Source organism: Psittacula echo (assembly GCF_963264785.1).
Source record: "Psittacula echo genome assembly, chromosome: 3".
In the NCBI taxonomy this organism is placed as follows: domain Eukaryota; kingdom Metazoa; phylum Chordata; class Aves; order Psittaciformes; family Psittacidae; genus Psittacula; species Psittacula echo.
In genome coordinates this window covers 126,024,615-126,046,218 of record NC_137736.1, presented here as the reverse complement: position 1 = coordinate 126,046,218, position 21,604 = coordinate 126,024,615, and the positions used below count along the sequence as shown (strand labels likewise).

The 21,604-nt window shown below is 50.7% G+C and overlaps 2 protein-coding genes across 3 annotated transcripts; one reads left to right on the top strand and one right to left on the bottom strand.

The window, feature by feature from the left end:
- The first annotated feature begins 260 nt into the window (after positions 1-260).
- On the top strand, positions 261-6,950 carry RPS3 (ribosomal protein S3). 2 transcript variants are annotated; one of them, XM_080612633.1, is made up of 7 exons: positions 261-334; positions 1,528-1,658; positions 1,906-1,999; positions 3,147-3,241; positions 3,881-4,068; positions 5,408-5,604; positions 6,879-6,950. In XM_080612633.1, exons 1-6 carry the CDS (start codon positions 305-307, stop codon positions 5,599-5,601), a joined length of 732 nt encoding a protein of 243 aa, XP_080468759.1. In that variant the 5' UTR covers positions 261-304; the 3' UTR covers positions 5,602-5,604; positions 6,879-6,950. The 2 variants fall into 2 exon arrangements, with proteins under 2 accessions (XP_080468759.1, XP_080468758.1); XM_080612632.1 differs by lacking the exon at positions 261-334 and adding an exon at positions 368-522.
- Positions 6,951-10,307: 3,357 nt separating this feature from the next.
- On the bottom strand, positions 10,308-16,896 carry SERPINH1 (serpin family H member 1). Its single transcript, XM_080612631.1, has 5 exons — positions 16,535-16,896; positions 12,822-13,435; positions 12,548-12,646; positions 11,918-12,150; positions 10,308-11,754 (listed from the first exon to the last, which is right to left on the bottom strand). Exons 1-5 carry the CDS (start codon positions 16,867-16,869, stop codon positions 11,452-11,454), a joined length of 1,584 nt encoding a protein of 527 aa, XP_080468757.1. The 5' UTR covers positions 16,870-16,896; the 3' UTR covers positions 10,308-11,451.
- Between the last annotated feature and the right edge of the window lie 4,708 nt (positions 16,897-21,604).

Sequence of the window (21,604 nt, the reverse complement as noted above, 5' to 3'; positions counted from 1 at the left end):
GACCACTACCCTCCATATCTCTCCAGTTTATCGCCCTGTGCCCGTTTATACCGGTTTTAGAGCCGGTTTAATGCCGCCTGTGCGCGTTCACAACAGCCTGGTAGGGTCGGAACCCCCCCGGCAGCGATAGGGTTAAGCCTCCCAAACATGGCTGCGCTGCAGTGCACCCGGAAGACTACATTTCCCATCGGTCCCCGCCCGCCATCCCACGTGATCCAGGCAGCCCAATGGAGAGCGGCGGAAGGCCGATATAGCCCGCCCTAAGGGCCTACTCCGTCCTTTCCGCCGGGCGGCGCGGCTCAAGATGGCGGTGCAGATCTCCAAGAAGCGCAAGGTGAGAGCGGCGGCCCGGCTCTCCGCGGCTGCCGAGCGCCTCCATATCGGCGGGGTCGCGCCGGGGGCGGCCACGGGCCTCGCCGGGGACGGGCGGCAGCGTGGGGATGGCGGCGGATGCGGGAGGATGGCGGCGGATGCGGCGCGGAGGCCCGGCGGGGAATATGGCGGCGGCGGCGGGAGGCCGGGGTGAGGCAGCGTGCGGAGGGCCTTGCGCGGGTCCCGGTGTGAGGGATTCAGCCGTGGTTCCCCACACAACCACACGGGGGGCTTGCTCTGGGCTTGTGTGCACAGGGCAGGCAGGCTGGGGTGGTGCTGGGAGCGAGGAGTGGTGCTGGAAGCTGAGGAGCTTCCTTAGTTTTCCCTCTTTTTACTGGGAAGCGCTGGGAGTTAAGTGACTCCCGGCTTCTATGGGTCAGAGGAGCCGGGAGAGTGCAGGGCTCTGCCTGTTTTGGAGAGGGAGGGAGGCCTTGGCGCTGTCAGGGTGGAAGCGCAAGAGCCTTGTGGGGCTGGTAAAGGGATGGGAGCCCTTTTAATGCTTTAAGGTTTATACGGAATCAAAGCGCTATTGCAGGACACAGCAGTGAGGTGTGATGTCAGCGTGAAGTGTGGTTGTAGCGAGGTGTGCACCAGGAAGTGGGGTAGATTCCTGCTAGACTCAGAATCCCAGCCTGGTTTGGGTTGAAGGCACCTTAAAGCTCCTCCAGCTCCAACCCCTGCCATGGGCAGGGACCCCTTCCACTGGAGCAGCTTGCTCCAAGCCCCTGTGTCCAACCTGCCCTTGAACACTGCCAGGGATGGGGCAGCCACAGCTTCTCTGGGCACCCTGTGCCAGCGCCTCAGCACCCTCACAGGGAACAGCTTCTTCCTTATCTCCAACCTGAACTTCCTCTGTTTCAATTTGAACCCATCACCCCTTGTCCTGTCACTCCAGTCCTTGATGAAGAGTCCCTCTCCAGCATCTTTGTAGCCCTCTTCAGATATTGGAAGAAGTGATTTGTCTATGGGAATTCCAGGGAAAATGCTTTTATTTCTCCGCACTGCTGCTTCCTTTCCATGGGGGGGCGAGGCAGCTGGTCTGCATGGTCTGCAGGGTGGTCCCAGAGATGAATTGCATCCAAACTCTGAATGGGAAGATCTTGTGTTCAGGCTGAGCACTTGAAAAGAGCTTGACTTGGTCCGTTTGGTTTTCAGTTTGTCGCTGACGGCATCTTCAAAGCTGAGCTGAATGAGTTTCTGACTCGTGAACTGGCTGAAGATGGGTACTCCGGAGTAGAAGTCCGGGTCACTCCAACGAGGACCGAGATTATCATACTTGCCACCAGGTAACTGAGATGTTGCTGTTGACACATGGGTCCTGTGCAAGGCTCTGTAGGGGATGTTGCTGCAGGCTGGAGCTTAAAGTGGTGACTGTTACGGGAAGCTACTTGGGAAGGACATCCTGAAGTGATCTCTAGTGCTGCAGTAGTGTTGCAACCCCTGAACTTAGGTGCTCAGTCTGGAAGCTCTTTGGGATGGTTGCAAGCTCTGACTTGGAGACTTTTCTCAGTCATACTGTCCGTTCTTTCCCAGAACTCAGAATGTCCTGGGAGAGAAGGGCCGCCGCATCCGGGAGCTGACAGCTGTCGTGCAGAAGAGGTTTGGATTCCCTGAAGGAAGTGTTGAGGTAAAAGTGTCTCTGTTACAGCAGTATAAATGGGTTGTGCAGTGTCTGGATGGTGTCAGCTGAAAGGGGGTTTGACTTAAAGATAACTTGGATCGTGCTTTACGTGCTCTCACAAATGCTTTGCTGGTTGTGGTGCTTTGAGTGCTGTCACGTTGGCTGGGTTTCTCTGATTTCCCAGCAAGGATGCAGATAAAGCTTTTTAAATTTACCTGTAAATATGTCCCAGTATTGAGGTGAGAATTAGTATAACAGCATAATGTTTGATGTTCGTGTGTTACCACCACCCTTACTGAATCCATAATGCTTTTGTCTTTATAAACAGACTGTTCTGGTCCAGAAGCATCTCTCAGATTTGAGCATGATACTGTAATAAAATAAACTTAAAAGTGGCACCAGACCAGTGACTGGTCTTCTAATGTTTGAAGTTTGGTGCCCTTACTAGTACTTTCCTTTAAAACGGATTAATGGCAGGGGGGCATGTGTTGTCTGGGATGGCGCTCACATTTATTCCTGCTGGGCCAGTGTTGCTGAATCACATTATACAGTGAACGTTGCTGATTATCTCCAGCAACTGCTTAAAAAGACTGAATGGCACAAACCGTCACAGAGCACAAATGATTTGTCAGCTCTAGGAATATCATATGCATGAGTCTGAATGTTTGCTTCTTGGGAAGTATCAGACTTTGGGCTCTTGGCGATGTTGGATTAAATACACCTCACGCTCAAAGCTTTCAAAAATCAAACTATTTAAGTTGGGTTTTAAACCTTAAGCAGGCTTATGTAATTGAGGTGTTGTAAAAACCATCCTTGTGATTGTCTGGATACCTCTGTCCCACGATCCCACATGTTTTGGAGCTGTTTGAAGCAGCAGCTCTTTGACACTGCACCATGGAGGTTTAAATAGTCTCCTGACTTTCAGTGGAGTCTTGCTGGTGTGTCTCAGCTCTGCCAGGAGTAGGAAACTGGCACCAAAGGAGATAAGGATGTGTAGAGTCCAAGGATTAAGCTTCTACATGTAAATGTGGAAAGACGAACTGAACTGGGTGTAGAGGATGGAGGCATAGAATAGTATGAAGCTCCTGTGTTATGAATTAAAAGTATCTTGAGATACAGCCCTGTTTCTGAGTTTCCTTCTCTTCCTTTGCAGCTCTATGCAGAGAAAGTGGCCACGAGAGGTCTGTGTGCAATCGCTCAGGCAGAGTCCCTGCGGTACAAGCTTCTGGGAGGCTTAGCAGTGCGTCGGTGAGTGGAGCAAGCTGAGGGTGGTGGCACAGTGAGAGAGTGTGCATAAAGCTTACAGTTACTTATTTGTGAATTAATGGGTGGAGGAGTGAAACTCAATTTCCAGCCTTCTGGCTGAATTATGGTTCAGGTGACACTTGGCCTTGCTTCTCAGATCCCTTCGGTGATGATAAGATGACGAGTCAGAAGTGGGTGCCTCTTGATGTAGTATCTCTGCAGCATCATGTTCTGTGATGCTGCATGTGGTTCTTCAGCAGGAGCATCCTGTCATCATTGGTTGATTTAGAGGCATTTGTCTGAGAAGGGATGACATAGCTGTATTGGCTGCCTGAGCTCTGCAGCTTTTCTTGTGTCACTAAAAATGTGCTTGTCACTGTTCCCACAACCTTACAAGGACCATAAGTCAGAAGAGCTTTCTTAAGCTGTGTTTAACAGTGCTAAAACAATGTGGAGAGTTCTGCTGCTTTGTGGAGCACTGGCAGAACTTGGGGTGCAGGGGTGTATGTTCAGAAGGCTTTCAACAAACAAAAGTAGAAGTGTGATTGTCTGTGCTTGAAATTGGGAATAAAATAGCTCCATGGAGCCAGTTGGATTCAGCAGAGTGGGAGTAACACAGTGGCTGTTGCTGTCTGCCTGCAGAGCCTGCTATGGTGTCCTCCGCTTCATCATGGAGAGCGGTGCCAAGGGCTGCGAGGTGGTTGTGTCTGGCAAGCTCCGAGGTCAGCGAGCCAAGTCCATGAAGTTTGTGGATGGTTTGATGATCCACAGTGGAGACCCAGTGAACTACTACGTTGACACAGCTGTGCGTCACGTCCTTCTCCGGCAGGGTGAGTGCATGGGGTGCAGATCCCTTTTGTAGCGATGGTGGTTCCTTGTGTTGGGCTTCAGAGCCAGAAGATCTCAACTGCTGGTATCCCATGCTTGCAGGTTGGAGGTTTCCCTCTCACCTGTGGGGTGGTAGCTCGCATGGTTTTGATGCACCACTGATCTGGCAGAGCAATTCAGTTGTGCTTATTGCTCAGGCTTCAAAAACACTGTTTTCCTGGCCTTTTGCAACTAAACTCTTGGTGTGGAGTTTGCAGGTGACATCTGAAGTAGAACTTTTATTTGCATTTGTGTTTGGGAATGGGAAATGGAGAAATGGCCTTCAGCAGACAACAGACTTGGATATTCATCCCACATCCACTTTTCTAGTGGTGGGGTTTGAATGTTTCCAGTTGAGCACGTGCCTTTAGCTTTTTCACATACTCTTACTTGTGTCCTGTGGCCTCTGAGGCTGGTAGTAAAACAACTTAGATGAAACACAGGTTGGCTGAACTTGAACTGTTGGCAGTTTGAATTCTGGCTTTCTTGGCTCCTAGGGGTAGGCAGACAGAACGTGGGAGCTACAAGATGCACATAAAGGCCAAATGCAGACAGTTTTCCCCTATAGCTATGCCCTGGCGAGTCTTCCCAGCTCAGCCAGCCAAGCCTGCTTACACTTGTCCTTCCCCCTGGTAAAACACACATGACTTCTGCATCTTAATTTGAGTTGAGTTGCTTAATTGATGTAGGGGTAGTAGCATAGACAAAGCTCTTCTCCACCTTCCCTTCAGTGATGATCCGATGACGAGTCAGAAGGGACGTCCTTGTGTCATTGCAGCCTGTTCAGTGCCATGTTCTGTGGTGCTGCGCTGAGGCTGCGTTGGGCAGGATGTCCTATTCATTGGATGATTTTGAGGCATTTGTCTGAGAAGGGATGCAAAAACCCTCAGTGCAGCTTCCTAGGGAAGGACAGGGTTTAAACCAGGGTAGGCATGACTTGGGGATAGAGCATGTTTTCATCCTAGTCCCGTGCTGAAATTAGCAAAGGCAATGAACTGGATAAAGATAAAACATGCTGATTAAAATCAGAGTAATGGGATTTCTAAGCTTTAGCACATTCAAGGCCATGTTAGACAGGGCTTGGAGCCACCTGGTCCAGTGGAAGGTGTCCCTGCCTGTGGCAGGGGGTTGAGACTAGATGATCGGAAGGTCCTTTCCATCCCAAGCCATTCTATGATTTGTGTTAATCAGCTTGAATCTTAGTGTTGTCAGGGGATGGTTTTGGTGCAGAAAGCATGTTTTGTGGGGTTTGTCCCTGCTGAATGGGTGCTTGATATTTTGTATTGTCCTGTCTCTTTACAGGAGTACTGGGAATCAAAGTAAAGATTATGTTGCCCTGGGACCCAAGTGGAAAGATTGGCCCCAAAAAGCCTCTTCCAGACCATGTCAGCATCGTGGAACCCAAAGAAGAGATCTTGCCCACCACCCCCATTTCAGAGCAGAAAGGTGGCAAACCAGAACAGCCAGCCATGCCTCAGCCGGTTCCCACTGCCTGAGGGGTAAGTGCCTCTGTGTAGTGGGAGGCAGGTTTGGGGAGGATCCATGTGGAAAGGGTGCTGTTGTCACCCAGGAAAAGCTGTTGGGGGAAAAAAGGTGCTGCCTTGAGCCAGGTAGCGTGTTCAGTTGGACTTGGTTTAGAGTATTGCCCTGGATGAAGAGGGCATGGTTTAAGGCAGGCTGCAAACCAGCTAAGCACACCCTTCAGTGAAGATGAGATGATGAATCTGAAAGGGAATATCCTTGTGCAAGTGCCCTTTTCTCATGTTGTGTCCTACAGCATGAATCTGGGGACTTTGGGTCACAATTTGATTGACTTAGAGGCATTTGTCTGAGAAGGGTTCAGTGCCTTGGATGTTTTCATGTTAAACCGCCTGCTACCAGTGTGCAGTTGACAGCACAGGGTATCCATCCCAAACTGGATCCCTTGGGGGGTATACTTGGAAGCCAGTAACATGGAGCACAATGCTTAGGCTAGTTTTGTAAGTAAATAATGGCAAGTTTGGAATCCTCTCTGAATGAGGAGCTTCTAAGATGGCAATAGATAGCTTGAAATTGTCTTAAGAGCTGCTCTGAGTTGTTCCCAGTGAACATGTGCAATTTGCTGGCTTTCTTGGAGAGCAGCAGGAAGGAGAGGGCCAAAGGCTGCTTCCAGATTCCTCATCTGCTGTTGAAAGCAAGGCTGTGGTGGTCTCTGACTGAATGAGGAGCTCGTCTTCATTTTAAACCCCTGATGAAGAGTCCCTCTCTGGTGTCCTTGTAGGCCCCCTCCAGTATCTGATGGGAGCCTACAAGGATGCTGGAGAAGGCACTCTTCATCAGGCACTGTAGTGATAGGACAAGGGGTGATGGGTTCAAACTGAAACAGGGGAGATTTAGGTTGGATATGAGGCAGAATTTCTTCCCTGTGAGGGTGCTGAGGCGCTGGCACAGGGTGCCCAGAGAAGCTGTGGCTGCCCCATCCCTGGCAGTGCTCAAGGCCAGGTTGCACACAGGGGCTTGGAGCAAGCTGCCCTAATGGAAGGTGTCCCTGCCCGTGGCAGGGGGTTGGAACTGGATGAGCTTTATGAAGCTGGCTTTGTATGAACAGGCAGAGTTCAGGAAGTTTGCAGGGCTCCTGTGGGGAAAAGGGGATCATTGGCTAAAATGCAGGAAGTGAGAGATTGGAAATCATGGAACAAACATGGAATCATGTTTGTTCAGTGTTTGGGGTAGGAGAATGGTTATGGGAAATAGCTTGCCACCATCTCACTCGGTATTCTGTTTTTTGTTGTAGGGTTTGTAACATCTGCAACCAGAAGCTTGACTGTCCTGAAAACATCTCTTAATAAAATCACAAAAGACAGTGTTTGTGGAGGTCCTTTATGTGTTTTCCAAGATGTATTCCAGGAAAGCCTTGCTCCACCTTTGGTATGGAAGGAATTCTGTTGCATTTCTTCCAGGTCATGTTACCCTTTTGGAGTGAACTTAGGAGATCCTGATCTAAAAGTGGGGACAAAACGCTGATGTCTGGTAGAGCTGGAGCAGCAATCTGGTATTCAGAGGGTCGTCAGTAGCGTGAACTAGGGTAATGCAGGTAGCTCTTCACTTCCATACCAGTCCCTTATGCCGAGGTTTCCAGAAGGGGGAGCTTTTTTAGCAGTGTCCAAAGCAGTCATCGTAGTTTACACCTTTGTGGCTTCAACTGAAAGTATAAACTGAAGTGTTCCTGTATATTCTACTGAATGCTTTTTGCACCTCTGTACATCCATTTATTTCCCTTGGCACTGAAAGGATGTTCAGTGTGTGACTTTCAGGCCTGTAGACCACACGGGAACATTATAGCTCCTGTTAGGGTCAAGTAATCTTTGCTGGTAGAGATGGGGAGTGAGACAAACTCCTGAGTAGGTGTTTTTACACAGTAGTTGGGGAGAAGAAGTAAGTGTACACTGTTGAGTTTCAAACCTGTCCTAAGCTTTGAGATGGAAATAGATTGAAGCAGTTGGGGAAGCACTTGTCTTCCTTTGAGGCTTGAGCAGACAGTCTGTTATTTCTCACTGTATTTATAACTGGCTTTAATAAGCTGTGGGATGACATCCTGAAGCTGACAATAGATGACAAGGCTACCTAAGCTGTTGAAATGTATAGTCTGTATGCAGGGATGTGTTTCCATCTCTGTTCTGTTGCTGTATGAATGCAGCTGTTCCTGTCTGTTGTGATGAAGCTAAAGCCTATAGCTTAAAGCAGTGAGATTGAGCATTGGTTAAGTTTCAGGCAGAGATTCTGGTTCTGTCAGCTCCTTTCCCAGTGTGTTTCTCAAACTCCACTGCAGTAATGGGAAGAGCCTGTTACACGCACCCTTAGAGATCACATTGTGTGCAAGATCAAGACTTTCTGTCCCCATTTGAGAAATTCAGAACCTATTTGCTGCATTAAAACCTGCCAATCTGCAAACTGTGTTGCTTGGGAATGGCTTTGACAGCCAGATTGCCATTCTGGGAAGGCTTCCCTGCAGGCAACGGGAATTTCAGAGTGACAGTGTCAGGAAATGCTGTCTGGCAGCAAGTTGTGGATATGTGAGCCTCAGCCTGCCTGTTTCCAGCTTCTCTGGCAGGTCTCCTGTCAAACAGTTGTGCTTCCTCAGGGTGTAAGAGAAAGTGATTCCAGGTTTCTGTGCACATCTTTCCATGGAAAGCTTTCAGAAGAAGTTACTCTAAGTGTTAGAGTAAGCAATGCCAACATCAAATTTTGAGTTTTTATAATAGGAACTTGCATTTGGAAAGCAATTGCAAAAGGCAAGATGACAGACCAGTTTTGTCACGTTATAGGAGCAGGAAATGTGTGAAAGCTGGAAGCAATAGAAGATTGCAAGGGTTTGCATGTTGTGTCTAAATTTTAATACATCCCAATATGTGAGGTGATGATCAGCTAGAGGTTTCTCCTGCAGTCCTCCAGTGAGGGCTGGCTCCTGGAGAGATGAGACTCCAACTTAGTCTCATGGTGCTGATCACTGGTAGCATCAAGATGTTCAGTTGCTTGTGAGTAACATCAAGAGATGTGCAAGTAGTGAGCTTAAGAGTTGAGACTGTGTACTTCACTTCTTGCTAGATGAATCGTGAGGAGTTGAGGACAACATCAAAGATTACTGCTCTGATGAGATATTCCCCCCTGGAGTACTGTCTCCAGCTCTGGGGCAACAACACAAGAGGGACGTGGAGCTGTTGGAGCGAGGCCAGAGGAGGCCATGGAGATGCTGCGAGGGCTGGAGCAGCTCTGCTCTGGAGCCAGGCTGAGAGAGCTGGGCTGGGGCAGCCTGGAGAAGAGAAGGCTCCTGAAGGGGAGACCTTAGAGCAGCTCCAGTGCCTAAAGGGGCTGCAGGAAACCTGGAGAGGGGCTTGGGACAAGGGCCTGTAGGGCCAGGCCAAGGGGAATGGCTTTAACCTGCCCGAGGGGAGACTGAGATGAGCTCTTAGGCAGAAGCTCTTCCCTGTGAGGGTGCTGAGGCGCTGGCCCAGGGTGCCCAGAGAAGCTGTGGCTGCCCCATCCCTGGCAGTGTTCAAGGGCAGGTTGGACACAGGGGCTTGGAGCAAGCTGCTCCAGTGGAAGGGGTCCCTGCCTATGGCAGGAGGTTGGAACTGGATGAGCTTTAAGGTCCCTTCCAACCCAAACCAGTCTATAAGAAAAGCTGACCTTCTAATACTATTCATTTCCCTTGATGGACATGTTATGCATTAGGTGTATTTTTTGTCACTAGGTTAAGCCATGTGAATTGGATTTAAGGATGGCAAAGAGCCTCTCCAAGCTTTTCTTAGGAGTATTTTGTCTCCCATCCAAACCCTTCAAGTGACTGAGGCTGCCAGGGCTTCATTGAAAAAGTTTTATTGCAAAATTAGACAACAGTCACTGTGTGGTACAAGAGACAACAAAAGCCATCAGACGCCTGCATCCACATGATGCGCATTATTCACAACATCCCACAGTGTTCCTGCCTTTCCCACCCCTTTACCCCCAACCCCAATCCTCCAGCGTGTGGGTTTCAGTGCGCTGCTTCTCACCAGGTAGCACCTACCATACACCCTGGGTTTTAGGCTTACTGTGCATTTGGGTATATCCTTGTGGATTGCTTCCTACCTCCCAAAAAAGCACCTGGGAATATGAGCTGGGAGGGGCTTAAGGACAAGAATCTCCCATTCTGGCTGGCTTGGATAGGAATTAAGGCAGATGATGAGCTTGTGTAAGCTTGCAAACCTGCAGCATGCATGGCCATGTCCAATTTAGGGGCATGAGCTGCTGAACTTTTGCTTGTAGGAAGCACTTAATAAGAGGGTTGATGGTTTTAACTTAATAAATAAGTGGAAATAGTCCTGGTTATGGTCTGAGAAAGTGCAGTATTGGGCTTCTGTGTAGGAACCTGATAGCAAGCACATTTGGCAGGGAAATAAAAGGGAGAGAAAAGCAATGCAATTGTGCTCCTTGCTGGGTTTTGAGTTAACTGGCACTTGGATTGTGATGGATTTCTCCCTATCATCTTGTCATGATCTGTTTGCAGTGTCTCTCAGTGCATAGCAACTTCAATGCTCATGGGATTGTATCAGTTACTTCCTTAAGTATTAACTTGATATCCCTTAAGAAGATAGGAATAGCCTCCAAGTCTAGGCTGTAAAACATGCTCTTTATCAGACATAAATAAGAGTATAACTATAAATACATTTGGTTTTCAGTGCTGTTAACCCAGGACAGCCAACAGGGAGCTAAAGCATCATGCAGAGGAGGAGCTTCGGAAAAGGGTCAGGCAATGGCAGCTCTAAAGCTTTGTATTTAAAGAAGAAAGTGGAAGTGAACCTCCTCCAGCTCCCTGGGAGAAGCCAGCAGAGTCCCTTGGCCTGCAACAGGAGCTGACAGCCACCAGTCCTGCTTGTAACTGGGACAGCCGCTGCAGTGGTAGCTGTTTCCCAGCCTCATCTGCTGATGCAGAAGCACCAAGAGGAGTGGAGTTCCTCTGTTTGCGTGTTACAGGATGTTCGATTCCAGATGTTGGCCCAAGAGGCCCCTTGGTGATCCCCAGAGGCGTGCAGCAGAGCCATTCCTGTCATGCAGGAGTGCTGAAGAGACCTACATCTGCTCTTAGGGGAGTCAGCAGATACCAAAGCCACTTCCTTCTCTGTGAAGTGTTGAGCAAAGCTGTGCTTGGCTTTGCAGTGAGTGTTCTAGCTGTGGAGCTGATAGCTTATTGCAGCTGGAGCCATCCAGAGCAGGGTTAGGCAGGACAGAAGGGCACAACTCCATGCAGTCTCCATTCTTACATGCTGTCACGGTCCTGTTCAGCTCCCAGGACCATAGAAGAGGCTGGACCTTAGAACTGTCCCTCTGTGCTTTGTTATATACCATTGAGGATAGAAGAGAGAAGCAAGGAACAACTGCAGAGCAACCTGAGCAGCTCTGGTGTGGTGCCACATAGCAAAGGAGGAGAAAAGCAAGCAGCAGAGCTTTATGTGCAGAAGCATTTGAGATGGAAGCGTGAAGGGCTTGTGCCTTTGTAGAGCTGGTGGTAGCAGCAAGGTACTTAGCAGGAGGCTTAACTAATGCAAGGAGGAGGTAGGCATCAGCCTGAACATCGCAGCTGGGATGGTGCATGGCAGTTCCTTTCCACTCCTGGTGACCCTCTTGTGCCAGGCTCCTCTCTGGAGGTGGGTTTGTGCAATAGGTATGTTGGGGTGAGGTAAAGTGTATGCTGGTTTCTCATCACAATGCACCCTGGTCTGAATAGCACCCATAGTTCGAGAAGGATACAAAATAGTGTTTCCCCTTTTTTGAAATCCCCCCACTAAAAAACACACAAACCAAAGCTCTTGGGGATAAACCCAACCCAACTACAACTCATCACGCATCTTGTCTCCTTTGGGCCTCACGAGCCTGCCAATGAAGAGGATGGAGTTGGTTTTACTGTCCTTGATCATGAAGATGAAGGGGTGGTCAGCATAGAAGAGCTTGGGGTTCCTCATCTCCTCTCGGCCGTAGATGTCAGCATCGTAGGGGTTCCCTTCCGTGTCCCATTCCAGAGCAGCAGCATGGAAGACATTGGACAGGTAAAGGTCTTTCTTGCCAGAGATCTTTGATAAGTCAGCCTTGGTTTTGTCAATGGCTTCTGTCAGACCCAGATCAGCCAAGTGTTTCTAGGAGAAGAAAAGAGGTCAGAGGTGACACAGTGCAATCCATTCCAGCCACGGTTACACCAGCCCCTGGATGACAGGCATACAGAACCCATCATCCCATTATCTTCTCTCCCAACCCAAAGAACTCTAAGTCCCAACTATTTCCTTTAAGGACCTCCTTTACCTGAAGGTCGTGGCTGACTTCCAGGACAACTTTAGGCAGTGAGATGGCCACTGATCTCTTCTTCATCTTGCCAGCCCAGGTCTTCAGCTGCTCCCTGTTCAGCAGCTTCTCAACCCTCTCCAGAGGCTCCACATGGTTTGGCATGATGAAGATCATGCTGGACAGCTTGTGAGCAAGTGGCATCTCCACCACCTGGAGCTTCTCTGTCTCATCATCATAGTAATTGTAGAGACCTTGAAATCAGAAGCAGGAAATGGTGAGATGTGGAGCAGAAGCAAAGCTCCCCGCAACCTTGGTGTGAATTCACCCTGGACCGGTAGGGAAGTGAGTCTGAATGCTGTTTTGGGAACCGGTCCAGTGTTACTGGAGTTGGCAACAACCCCAAACTGCATCTCATTTGTGTGGTGAGCTGGGATTTACTCCTAACAGCCAAGCACCCAATAGTAAACATGGATTATCTCTGCCCACAGAGACACTGAGTCAGCAGAACAAGCACACCCAGCTTTGTCCTCTCACACTTACTACCCATGAGGAAAACAACATCGGAAGCAGTTGGTGGAAAGCCAAGTAATGGAGCAGAAAGCTTAACTCCTGTTGGTCTTAACACAGGGAAGGAGGTTTGCAACTCACCCGTACGGTGCATCATGGGGACCCCAACGGTGTAGGAACGGGACACCATGAAGCCACGGTTGTCCACCATCTTATGATGGAACTTCTCATCCCAGTGAGCTGCAGGAGGGAGAAATTCAGCGTGTAAGAACAGGGAATGAGTGGTAGTTGCATGCACAGTTCCTAACTATTTGCTCTGAAAGAGAACATGTCTCCAGCGGACATAGGACTTGGGCTGCTCTCTCTTGCCTTAGGTTCTGGGTCACCTATATCAAGAATAGAAGGTAGAACTTACGCTTGAAGAACATGGCATTGACAATGAGGGCTCCATCAGTTTTCTCCACATCCTTTGTGACCTCTGGGAGTTTCCCATCCGTGGTCTGGGCTGCCCATTCATTAATGGATTTCAGGGCGCTCCTCTTGTCTCGGAAGTTGATCTTGGAGTGCTCGTAGTTGTAGTGTTTCTTGCTGTTCTTCACAAAGTCATCAGCAAAGTTGATGGAGGCTGGGCCATACAAGCGGTTCCCAATCTTCCAGGTGACATTCCGGGCTGTGCTGTTGCTCACCTCATTCAGGAGCTCGGACAACCCACTGTGGACATAGTCATCGTTCAGCTTGTCTGCACTGAGCACTGCCTTGGCTTGGGATGCAGTTGTGGCCTTGCCCCCAAGGGACACGAGGCCAAGGGAAGAGGCCACAACCACGGGGGACAGGAGGATGTTCTCCATGTTCTTGTCCTTCGCCATGGCATGGTAGAGGTTGAAGGCCAGCGTTGTGCTGCGGTCAGCCAGGGTTGTTGCCTTGTCGCTCAGCTTCCTGTCCTCCGAGGGCACGGCGGCAGCGAGGCCGCAGAGAGCAAGGACCAGGATAATCCACATGGCTTCAGCAGCACCCGATGCCTCTGAGGACCTGCTGGGCAAGAAGAGCTCATTGTCAGCACAATTCAAGCCCTTCCTGAGCATTCAGAGGCTCTTCCAGTGCAACCCATAGCGATAGCCAGAGCATCTGCATCAACGCTTCACTTGGGGTGCAACCATCCCAAGTCCACACTGGGCTTTCCCCATAGCAAGTTAACCTTAAAGAGCCCAGGCTGTGCTCTGGCATGCACAGCCCATGCGTTTTGAATGAAAGCTTCATTTTTAAGCTATTTGACTATATTACTGTATGTTCAGGATTTAAAGAGGGGCGAGGGAATGGGAGGAACAGGTCTGATACGGTCTTGATAGGACAAGGGGAATGGCTTGAACCTGCCAGAGGGGAGACTGAGATGAGCTCTTAGGCAGAAGCTGTTCCCTGTGAGGGTGCTGAGGCGCTGGCCCAGGGTGCCCAGAGAAGCTGTGGCTGCCCCATCCCTGGCAGTGTTCAAGGGCAGGTTGGACACAGGGGCTTGGAGCAAGCTGCTCCAGTGGAAGGTGTCCCTGCCCGTGGCAGGGGTTGGAGCTGGAGGAGCTTTAAGGTCTCTTCAACCCAAACCACTCTGTGATTGTCCCAAGAGTAGCAAATCAAACCTTTGTCCTGGTCAGAAGCTAGAATTGGGATGTTTCTGCTGCCCAGGGCCACATAGCACAGTGCAGCCCATCAGTCCAGGGGCTACTGTGGTTGGTGTACAGCAGGGATTGTCCTCTTTGTGGACCTCAGCTTGGTACCCGAAGTACTCAGCTTTCTAGACACTAGATGGAGCACATGGGCTTCCATCAAGCTAAAGCAAAGGGGGAGCCTTGAGAAGCTCCAACACTGTATGGTCAGCTCTGTCCCACTAAGGTTTTGCCTGTAGAGCTCTGCAAGGGAGGCACTGGGGCAGCTGAATCTGGTGGACCCCTCCTTTCCCCCAGCAGAGCCCCATCTCAATATGTTCATGCATTAGGTTGATGCATTTTATGTGCTCCATCCCCATGGGGGCTCAGAGCTACCAGCTTCATAGAATCCTAGAACCGTTTGTGTTGGAAGGGACCTTAAAGCTCCTCCAGTTCCAACCCCTGCCACGGGCAGGGACCCCTTCCACTGGAGCAGCTTGCTCCAAGCCCCTGTGTCCAACCTGGCCTTGAACACTGCCAGGGATGGGGCAGCCACAGCTTCCTTGGGAGCCAGTTCTAGTGCCTTATGTCCAATCTAAACTTCCCCTGTTTCAGTCTGAACCCGTTACCCCTTGTCCTGTCACTACAGTCCCTGATGAAGAGTCCCTCTCCAGCATCCTTGTAGCCCCCTTCAGACACTGAAGCTGCTCTGAGGTCTCCACGCAGCTTCTCTTCTCCAGGCTCAACAGCCCCAACTTTCTCAGCCTGGCTCCATACAGGAGCTGCTCCAGCCCCTGCTCATCCTCGTGGCCTCCTCTGGACTTGCTCCAATGGGAGCTTCGATAGTCTCCAGACTGACCAGTCCTAAATGCCTTGTCCGAAAGCTCTCTGGAGCTCACACCGCTTACCTCCAAGGCTATAACCTGTCCCCAGCCCTTCCCTCCCTCCTGCCTTCACACTGCTCTCAGCAAACCTTCCCCACAGCAGCTCCTAAGGGCTTAAATTCCTCCTTCATTCCCAAAGCAAGCCTTTGGGTGACCTTCTCCTCCCACAGGCTGCCTCATACCAAAGGCTATGGTGAACTTTCACTCCTTGCTCCTCTCCTCCCACCCTGCTCCCGGCTGCTTTCTGCATGCAGGGACAAGAAAAGGGCTGTCACGGGGCAGCTTCAGGGTTAAAGGCAACAGAGGAAGCGAAGGGCCCGCTGGGATTACATATGGAAGGAAACACGCACTTAGCCTGGAGGAAAGCGAGTGCGCAGTTGCACCAGGGACCCTTTGCCAGAGCAGGGATTATGTATCCTCAGAGATTTATATCCTCAGCTCCTTTTAGGAGCAAGCCTTCTATTGAAGGAAAGAGCCATCCGGGCTACCAAAGAGCAGAGATTTGAGCAACAGGCTGAAAGCTGCACTTTTAAGGTGCAGAATAAGCACTTAAAGGTTTTTCTTTGGTCCTTTTTTCTTTCTAATGATACCTTGGAACTGTTTCCTAGTGAAGCCAACGTTTGCCTTTTTCATTCTGGAAGAAAACAGATACATGGAGTAGTTCCCATGAGGAATGGGCAGCCCATGCCGCTTCCATCCTCAGCTTAAGAAAGGTTCTTTACTTCAGACCAGCCAGAAATGGGTGATGCAGTCCAGTGGCACCAAGAAAGAGAAATGCTGCCCATCCTTGGATCATGGCTGGGATTAGTGGAGGATCCATTACCCAGGCTGGAAACAGAGGGCCTGGGGGGGAATGCACAGCCAATAACATCCTCTCTTGAGTGTGTGCAGCCCAGCCCATGCATGGGATGCCCTGTGCCAACGTGGCATTCCATAGACCTCCTTGGGACATCAGGGACTTGCTCTGCTGGTGGGATTTGGAAGGGGCATCGCCCACGACAGCCACCCAGAGGCACAAACCCCTGCGAGGGCTGTGTTTCACCCATGACCAGGATGGAGGAATGCATGCAAGAGAGCAAAAGGCCATTCCCGTGCCAGCAGAGGGATGTGACACTTTAAGGCAGGCAAAGGCCAGCATTAGTCTTGCAGGGAGGCTGTAGTGAGCTCTCATCATGCGCTGGGCTGGTGCCCAGGGTCCCGAAGGCTCCCAGGCTGAGCTGTAACTGGAGCCGGAGCCGTCCTCCAACCAGGAATGCTCTGGGACCCTTAGGACCAAGTTAACGCTTCCTTCATCTCCTTCCTCCCTTTTCAAAAGCTTCTTCAGGGTGCAGTTTCTGCAACCCTCTCTAACCACGTAACGATGGTGATGGGGGGATCTTTTAATGCCCATTCACTAAATATACCCAGTTTGTGGGGCAGCCTGTCCCCTACCCCCCCCACCCCAACACAACCTATCCCCGATGCACCCCTATGCAATTATCCCCCCCCCCCCCAACTTCCCTGCCCTATAGCAGCAGACAGGACCCCAAAGTGACCCCAGCCCGCTGCAATCACTGCTTGGCCACATCCCTGCTGGCATCAGTCCTACCCTAGGGTACCCCTTCTCTTACCTGGGGCGCTGCCCTGCGCGGCTCCCTGTGCACCTCGCGGTCCCGCGGACGGGGGTATATAAGGGGTCGGGAAGAAACTTCTGGAAAGTTGGGAAAAGCCTCTTCAAAAGCGCTCCGGGAGGAAGGGGAGGATCAGATAGAGGACCCAGGCCAAGAGCCAATGGCGGGGAGCTGCGGCGAGGAGGGGGGGCTGCGGGACGCGCGGTCCTTCCGCCCGCCCGCCCGCCCGCTCGGGCGGAGCTGAACGGGAATGGGGGCAGCGCTCCCGAGATAAACCCGTGTTTATGAGTGGATATGGGGCTGTGATCCCTGTTATCATCATCTGATTGTTGCATCTGAGGGCTGGAGCAGCTATGCTCTGGAGCCAGGCTGAGAGAGCTGGGCTGGGGCAGCCTGGAGAAGAGAAGGCTCCTGAAGGGGAGACCTGAGAGCAGCTCCAGTGCCTAAAGGGGCTGCAGGAAACCTGGAGAGGGGCTTTGGCCAAGGGCCTGTAGGGCCAGGCCAAGGGGAATGGCTTTAACCTGCCCGAGGGGAGACTGAGATGAGCTCTTAGGCAGAAGCTCTTCCCTGTGAGGGTGCTGAGGCGCTGGCCCAGGGTGCCCAGAGAAGCTGTGGCTGCCCCATCCCTGGCAGTGTTCAAGGCCAGGTTGGACACAGGGGCTTGGAGCAAGCTGCTCCAGTGGAAGGGGTCCCTGCCCGTGGCAGGGGTTGGGACTGGATGAGCTTTATGCTCACTTCAACCCAAACCAGGCTGGGGTTCTATGATTCTATGGCATCCCCCTGGTCCCAGCACCTCCTGAAGCTGCCCGGTTGTTGGCACATGACAGCGGTGACCTATGCCAGAGCAGTCACAGGCAGCATATGTTTAACATCTCCCCCTGATTCAAACCACATCTTCCCATCTCTCAGATGCTCCCTGATTTGGTGATACCCAAGAGGACCTGCAGTCACAGAATCAGAACGGTTTGGGTTGGAAGGTACCTTTAGAGCTCATCTAGTCCAACCCCCTGCAATGAGCAGGGTCATCTTCAACTAGCTCAGGTTGCCCAGATGCTTTGCTGTGATCTGATATCCAAGTTACCAGCAGCTGGGGACCTTCCTCATATTACCGTATCCTCAGAGGCTGGTTTTCCATCCATCTCTCCATGTACATTAACACCCACTTTTCCTTTTCCTCATCAGCTGCGCTGATGGATCAATGAACATCTTACCCACCACATCTTCCATAGTTCCACATTTCCCCCAGTACTTTAGGCTTGAGATGAGCAGGTCACTTGTGGTCTGTTCTTCACTGTATCATAACACAGTGGCACAGTCCTCCTGCCTGGCAAATGAGGCAGTTTAGAAAGGCGTTAGGGCAGCAAATCCAGCCCCAAAGTGATGCTGAAGGAGTTAAATGCTCATGCAGCAGTGGCAGACTGCCTGGCTGAGAGCTTACAGTGAAGCATGTGCCATAGAGAGTTTCTGTGCTGAGTCACAAGTCCTGAGCACCACTCACATTTAACCCTGGCACATTTTAAGCCAGCATGGGATATTTTTAATGGCAGTCTGGGATACAGAGATAATCTAGATACTGCCTATTAGATAAGCACCATCCTCATGGGTGGTTATGTTAGCAGGATGCTGCAGCATTGTGTTTAACTGATGTCTGGTCTTCCCTTGCTTCCAATCACCATGTAATCTCATTCCCCCCCTCCTCATACTTTGCCTCTCCAAGTTTCTCCACTTCCCTTGGAAGACAGGTACCAGCAGGTTACTACCTCGTGTTGCTATGTAGAAAACAGCATCTGATTGTGTCTTCTGGCTTGGGATATTCTGTCCTCAAACCTGGGTGCTCGTCTTGCAAGCACCTTGCATCAGGATCATCTCATCTTTCCACTCTCCATTCTCCCGCACAGCTCCAGTCCACTGATTCTAGAAAATGGCATCAAAAAGGGACATTTTCCTCCTAAACCATTCAGATGATGCCAGGTGAGTAGAGACTCCAACGAGGAGAGGTCTTTAAACAGAGTTTTCCACCAGCTGCAAGAAACCAGCTCCCCAGCACCCAAACAGCAACACAGAGTGTGTTTCTCTGTGTGTTTCTGTGCTGGTTTCACTCACAGCACAGTTTGCAGCACTGAGACCTTGATAACAGCGGTAGCAGATAACGGGAGGTTTGTTCTGGTCACTGGGTGTTTCGTCCTGGCTGGAAGAAAGATTATCCCATCCAACCATTCCCAGCAGCCCCACATCCAGTTCTGGGGCCCCAAACACAAGAGGGACGTGGAGCTGTTGGAGCAAGTCCAGAGGAGGCCATGGAGATGCTGCGAGGGCTGGAGCAGCTCTGCTCTGGAGCCAGGCTGAGAGAGCTGGGCTGGGGCAGCCTGGAGAAGAGAAGGCTCCTGAAGGGAAGATCTTAGAGCAGCCCCAGTGCCTAAAGGGGCTGCAGGAAAGCTGGAGAGGGGCTTGGGACAAGGGCCTGTAGGGACAGGCCAAGGGGGAATGTTTCCGGCTGGCATCTTCCCTGGGCATTCTGCATTCAGGCAGGCACCTTATGCTGCAGTCTTTAATGATAATGTGCCTAATGGCCTCAGAACCGTGATGTTCAGGGATTTGCTTCCATCTGGGAGTGATTCAGTGCGAAGGAGAGGTTAAAGTACCTTAAGCATCATATTTTGTGTATATTTGCAGCAGTTTTCTTGGCTTTGTATCTGCACGAGTGATCAGAACGTGGCCTCAGGGTTTTAACAGCACATTTGGTGCTTTGTTACTACATTGCCACAGTATAAAAGTGCATTTGCTGATGGCGAACAGTCAATACCCGGTGACATCTCACTGTTGTGCGCAGCAGCATGGACCAGAGCTGAGGAATGAGAAAAGCTCCTTTAAATTCCAGCATCAGCTGGTTTGCATTGCCAAGCTCTGCCTTGCTCCACCTTCAAACCCTTCCCTGTAACTACTTCCCATGCAAGATTCCTTTCTCTTCCTAGTGAATAATATAAACTCTTAAGCTTTTACTCTTCATGTCTTTCAATGCCTCCCAGCACCAAACCCCTTTGGTGCAGGGCTCTGTGCTTCAGTCCTTTAAATGGCTCCATCTCAAAACCAGGAATTTGGAGTTGGATAAAAATAGTTCTTTGTGTTTAAGCATTAGGATATTGCAGCTTTTGGCCTGATTTTTTCACTGCATATTCCAATTTCTTCCTTTCTATCACCAAACACCCCGCACTACTAATTCACCCCCCCCAGGGAACTCAATCCTCAGCGCATTGCCGCAGGTCAGCCGCAGTAAATCTGCGCTGATTTAGATGCAGACACTGATTTAGACACAGAAAATGAGTGAATTCCCACAAACCCATCAGCAAACAGCTTCATCTGGACCGTAAAGACCTTTTTCCAGGGAAAAAGTGCTGGGAATGGGGCTGATCTGCATTGTGGGGGGAGATCTTAGTTGCTATCGAGTGATTTCCAAGTGCAATAGGGCTTTGCAGGCGCTCCCTGCCCCCACAGTGCCACGTCGGAGATCCTACAGCAATGGGATGCGGGAAGAGGACCGGGAAGGGGGAGCGATGCTGGGAGTTGCCTTCTTCCGTCTCCACTGCTGCTATAATGAGAGGGCCCGGCTGCCAAAAGACACATCCACTGCTCCAGCACGGCTCCTCCCCTCCAGCCGCCCAGCTCCAAACCGCACTTGTGCATAGGGAAAGACTTGGATTTCTTTTGTTGTGAGCTATTGCCAGCCTGGTTTTGCTCCCTAGGGAGCTTTTGGGTTCAGGGGGGAGCAGATCTACTGAGTTATAATGTATTTTGATTTAAATCCCCCCAAAACGTTGTTGGATGGGGCTTGGAGCAAGCTGCTCCAGTGGAAGGGGTCCCTGCCCGTGGCAGGGGTTGGAGCTGGATGAGCTTTAAGGTCCCTTCAACCCAAACCAGTCTGGGATTCTATGACCCCTGGACAAACCAGACTGGGATTTGCAGCCTTGTCCTGGTGCTTGGGCCGGGCGTGTGGGAGCTGCTGGGGTGGAGGACAGTGAGATCTGACTGGTGTTGGGTGTCCTACCAGCAGCTCCGTGCCCAGCTGTAAAACATCTGAACATGCTGTTGTGGTTGCTTGGCTTCCCTTATTTAAAGCATAGAGGGTCACTAATTCACTTGATCGTATATTAAAGGAGCAATTTACTTCTACAGAGGCAGACCCTGCAGTCTAACGGGCTCTTTGGACAGAACTCCTTAAATATGAACTCCAGCAGCTTTCCACATTCACCCTTTTCTGTAGGCTGCAGTGAGCCAGGACACTGACCCTTGTGTTCATGGAATCACAGAGTAGTTTGGGTTGAAGGGACCTTAAAGCTCATCCAGTTCCAACCCCTGCCACGGACAGGGACACCTTCCACTATAGAGCACGTTGCTCAGTGGCATTGTGTCATCTCTTCAGCTGCCAGGAAACAGCGCTGGTGCAGGATTTCTGCTTTCCAGGATCAAGCATGGTCTGTGATAACAATGGAGGCGATTTGTAGAGCATAAATAGAATCACAGAATGGTTTGGGTTGGAAAGGACCTTAAGATCATCCAGTTCCAACCCCCTGCCATGGGCAGGGACACCTCACACTAAACCATGGCACCCAAGGCTCTGTCCAACCTGGCCTTGAACACCGCCAGGGATGGAGCATTCACAGCTTCCCTGGGCAAGTCCCTAAATACTTAGTCCCCTCTTGTACATCTCAGCTTTAATGGGGCAGGGGATTAAAGCAGTTCACCAGATCCCACACTTAGGAGCATGAAGCTCTCAGGAGCTCACTTTGAACCAGATCCCTGGTTTAAAGGACTTTAAACCAGGGACCTTTCTTGTGCCGTTGCATCCACAGGAGGCAGATGGGATCCAATCTAAGAGGCAAATTAGACTAATTAGTTCCAGAAGGGAGTACTAATGGGGATGTACTCATCATCAGGGGCTGTAATGATAGGACAAGGTGTGATGGGTTCAAACTGAAACAGGGGAAGATCAGGTTGGGGATAAGGCAGAAGCTGTTCCCTGTGAGGGTGCTGAGGCGCTGGCCCAGGGTGCCCAGAGAAGCTGTGGCTGCCCCA

What these genes read in the sequence shown, in the direction of transcription:
- SERPINH1 (XM_080612631.1), bottom strand. Translation starts at nt 16,869, where the DNA reads ATGCAACAATCAGATGATGATAACAGGGATCACAGCCCCATATCCACT. An exon ending in CGCGCAGGGCAGCGCCCCAG is followed by an intron (nt 13,436 to 16,534) that starts GTAAGAGAAGGG and finishes CTTGCCCAGCAG; the next exon opens with GTCCTCAGAGGCATCGGGTG. An exon ending in CAATGCCATGTTCTTCAAGC is followed by an intron (nt 12,647 to 12,821) that starts GTAAGTTCTACC and finishes TCCCTCCTGCAG; the next exon opens with CTCACTGGGATGAGAAGTTC.
- RPS3 (XM_080612632.1), top strand. Translation starts at nt 451, where the DNA reads ATGCGGGAGGATGGCGGCGGATGCGGCGCGGAGGCCCGGCGGGGAATA. An exon ending in ATTATCATACTTGCCACCAG is followed by an intron (nt 1,659 to 1,905) that starts GTAACTGAGATG and finishes GTTCTTTCCCAG; the next exon opens with AACTCAGAATGTCCTGGGAG. An exon ending in TCCCTGAAGGAAGTGTTGAG is followed by an intron (nt 2,000 to 3,146) that starts GTAAAAGTGTCT and finishes CTTCCTTTGCAG; the next exon opens with CTCTATGCAGAGAAAGTGGC.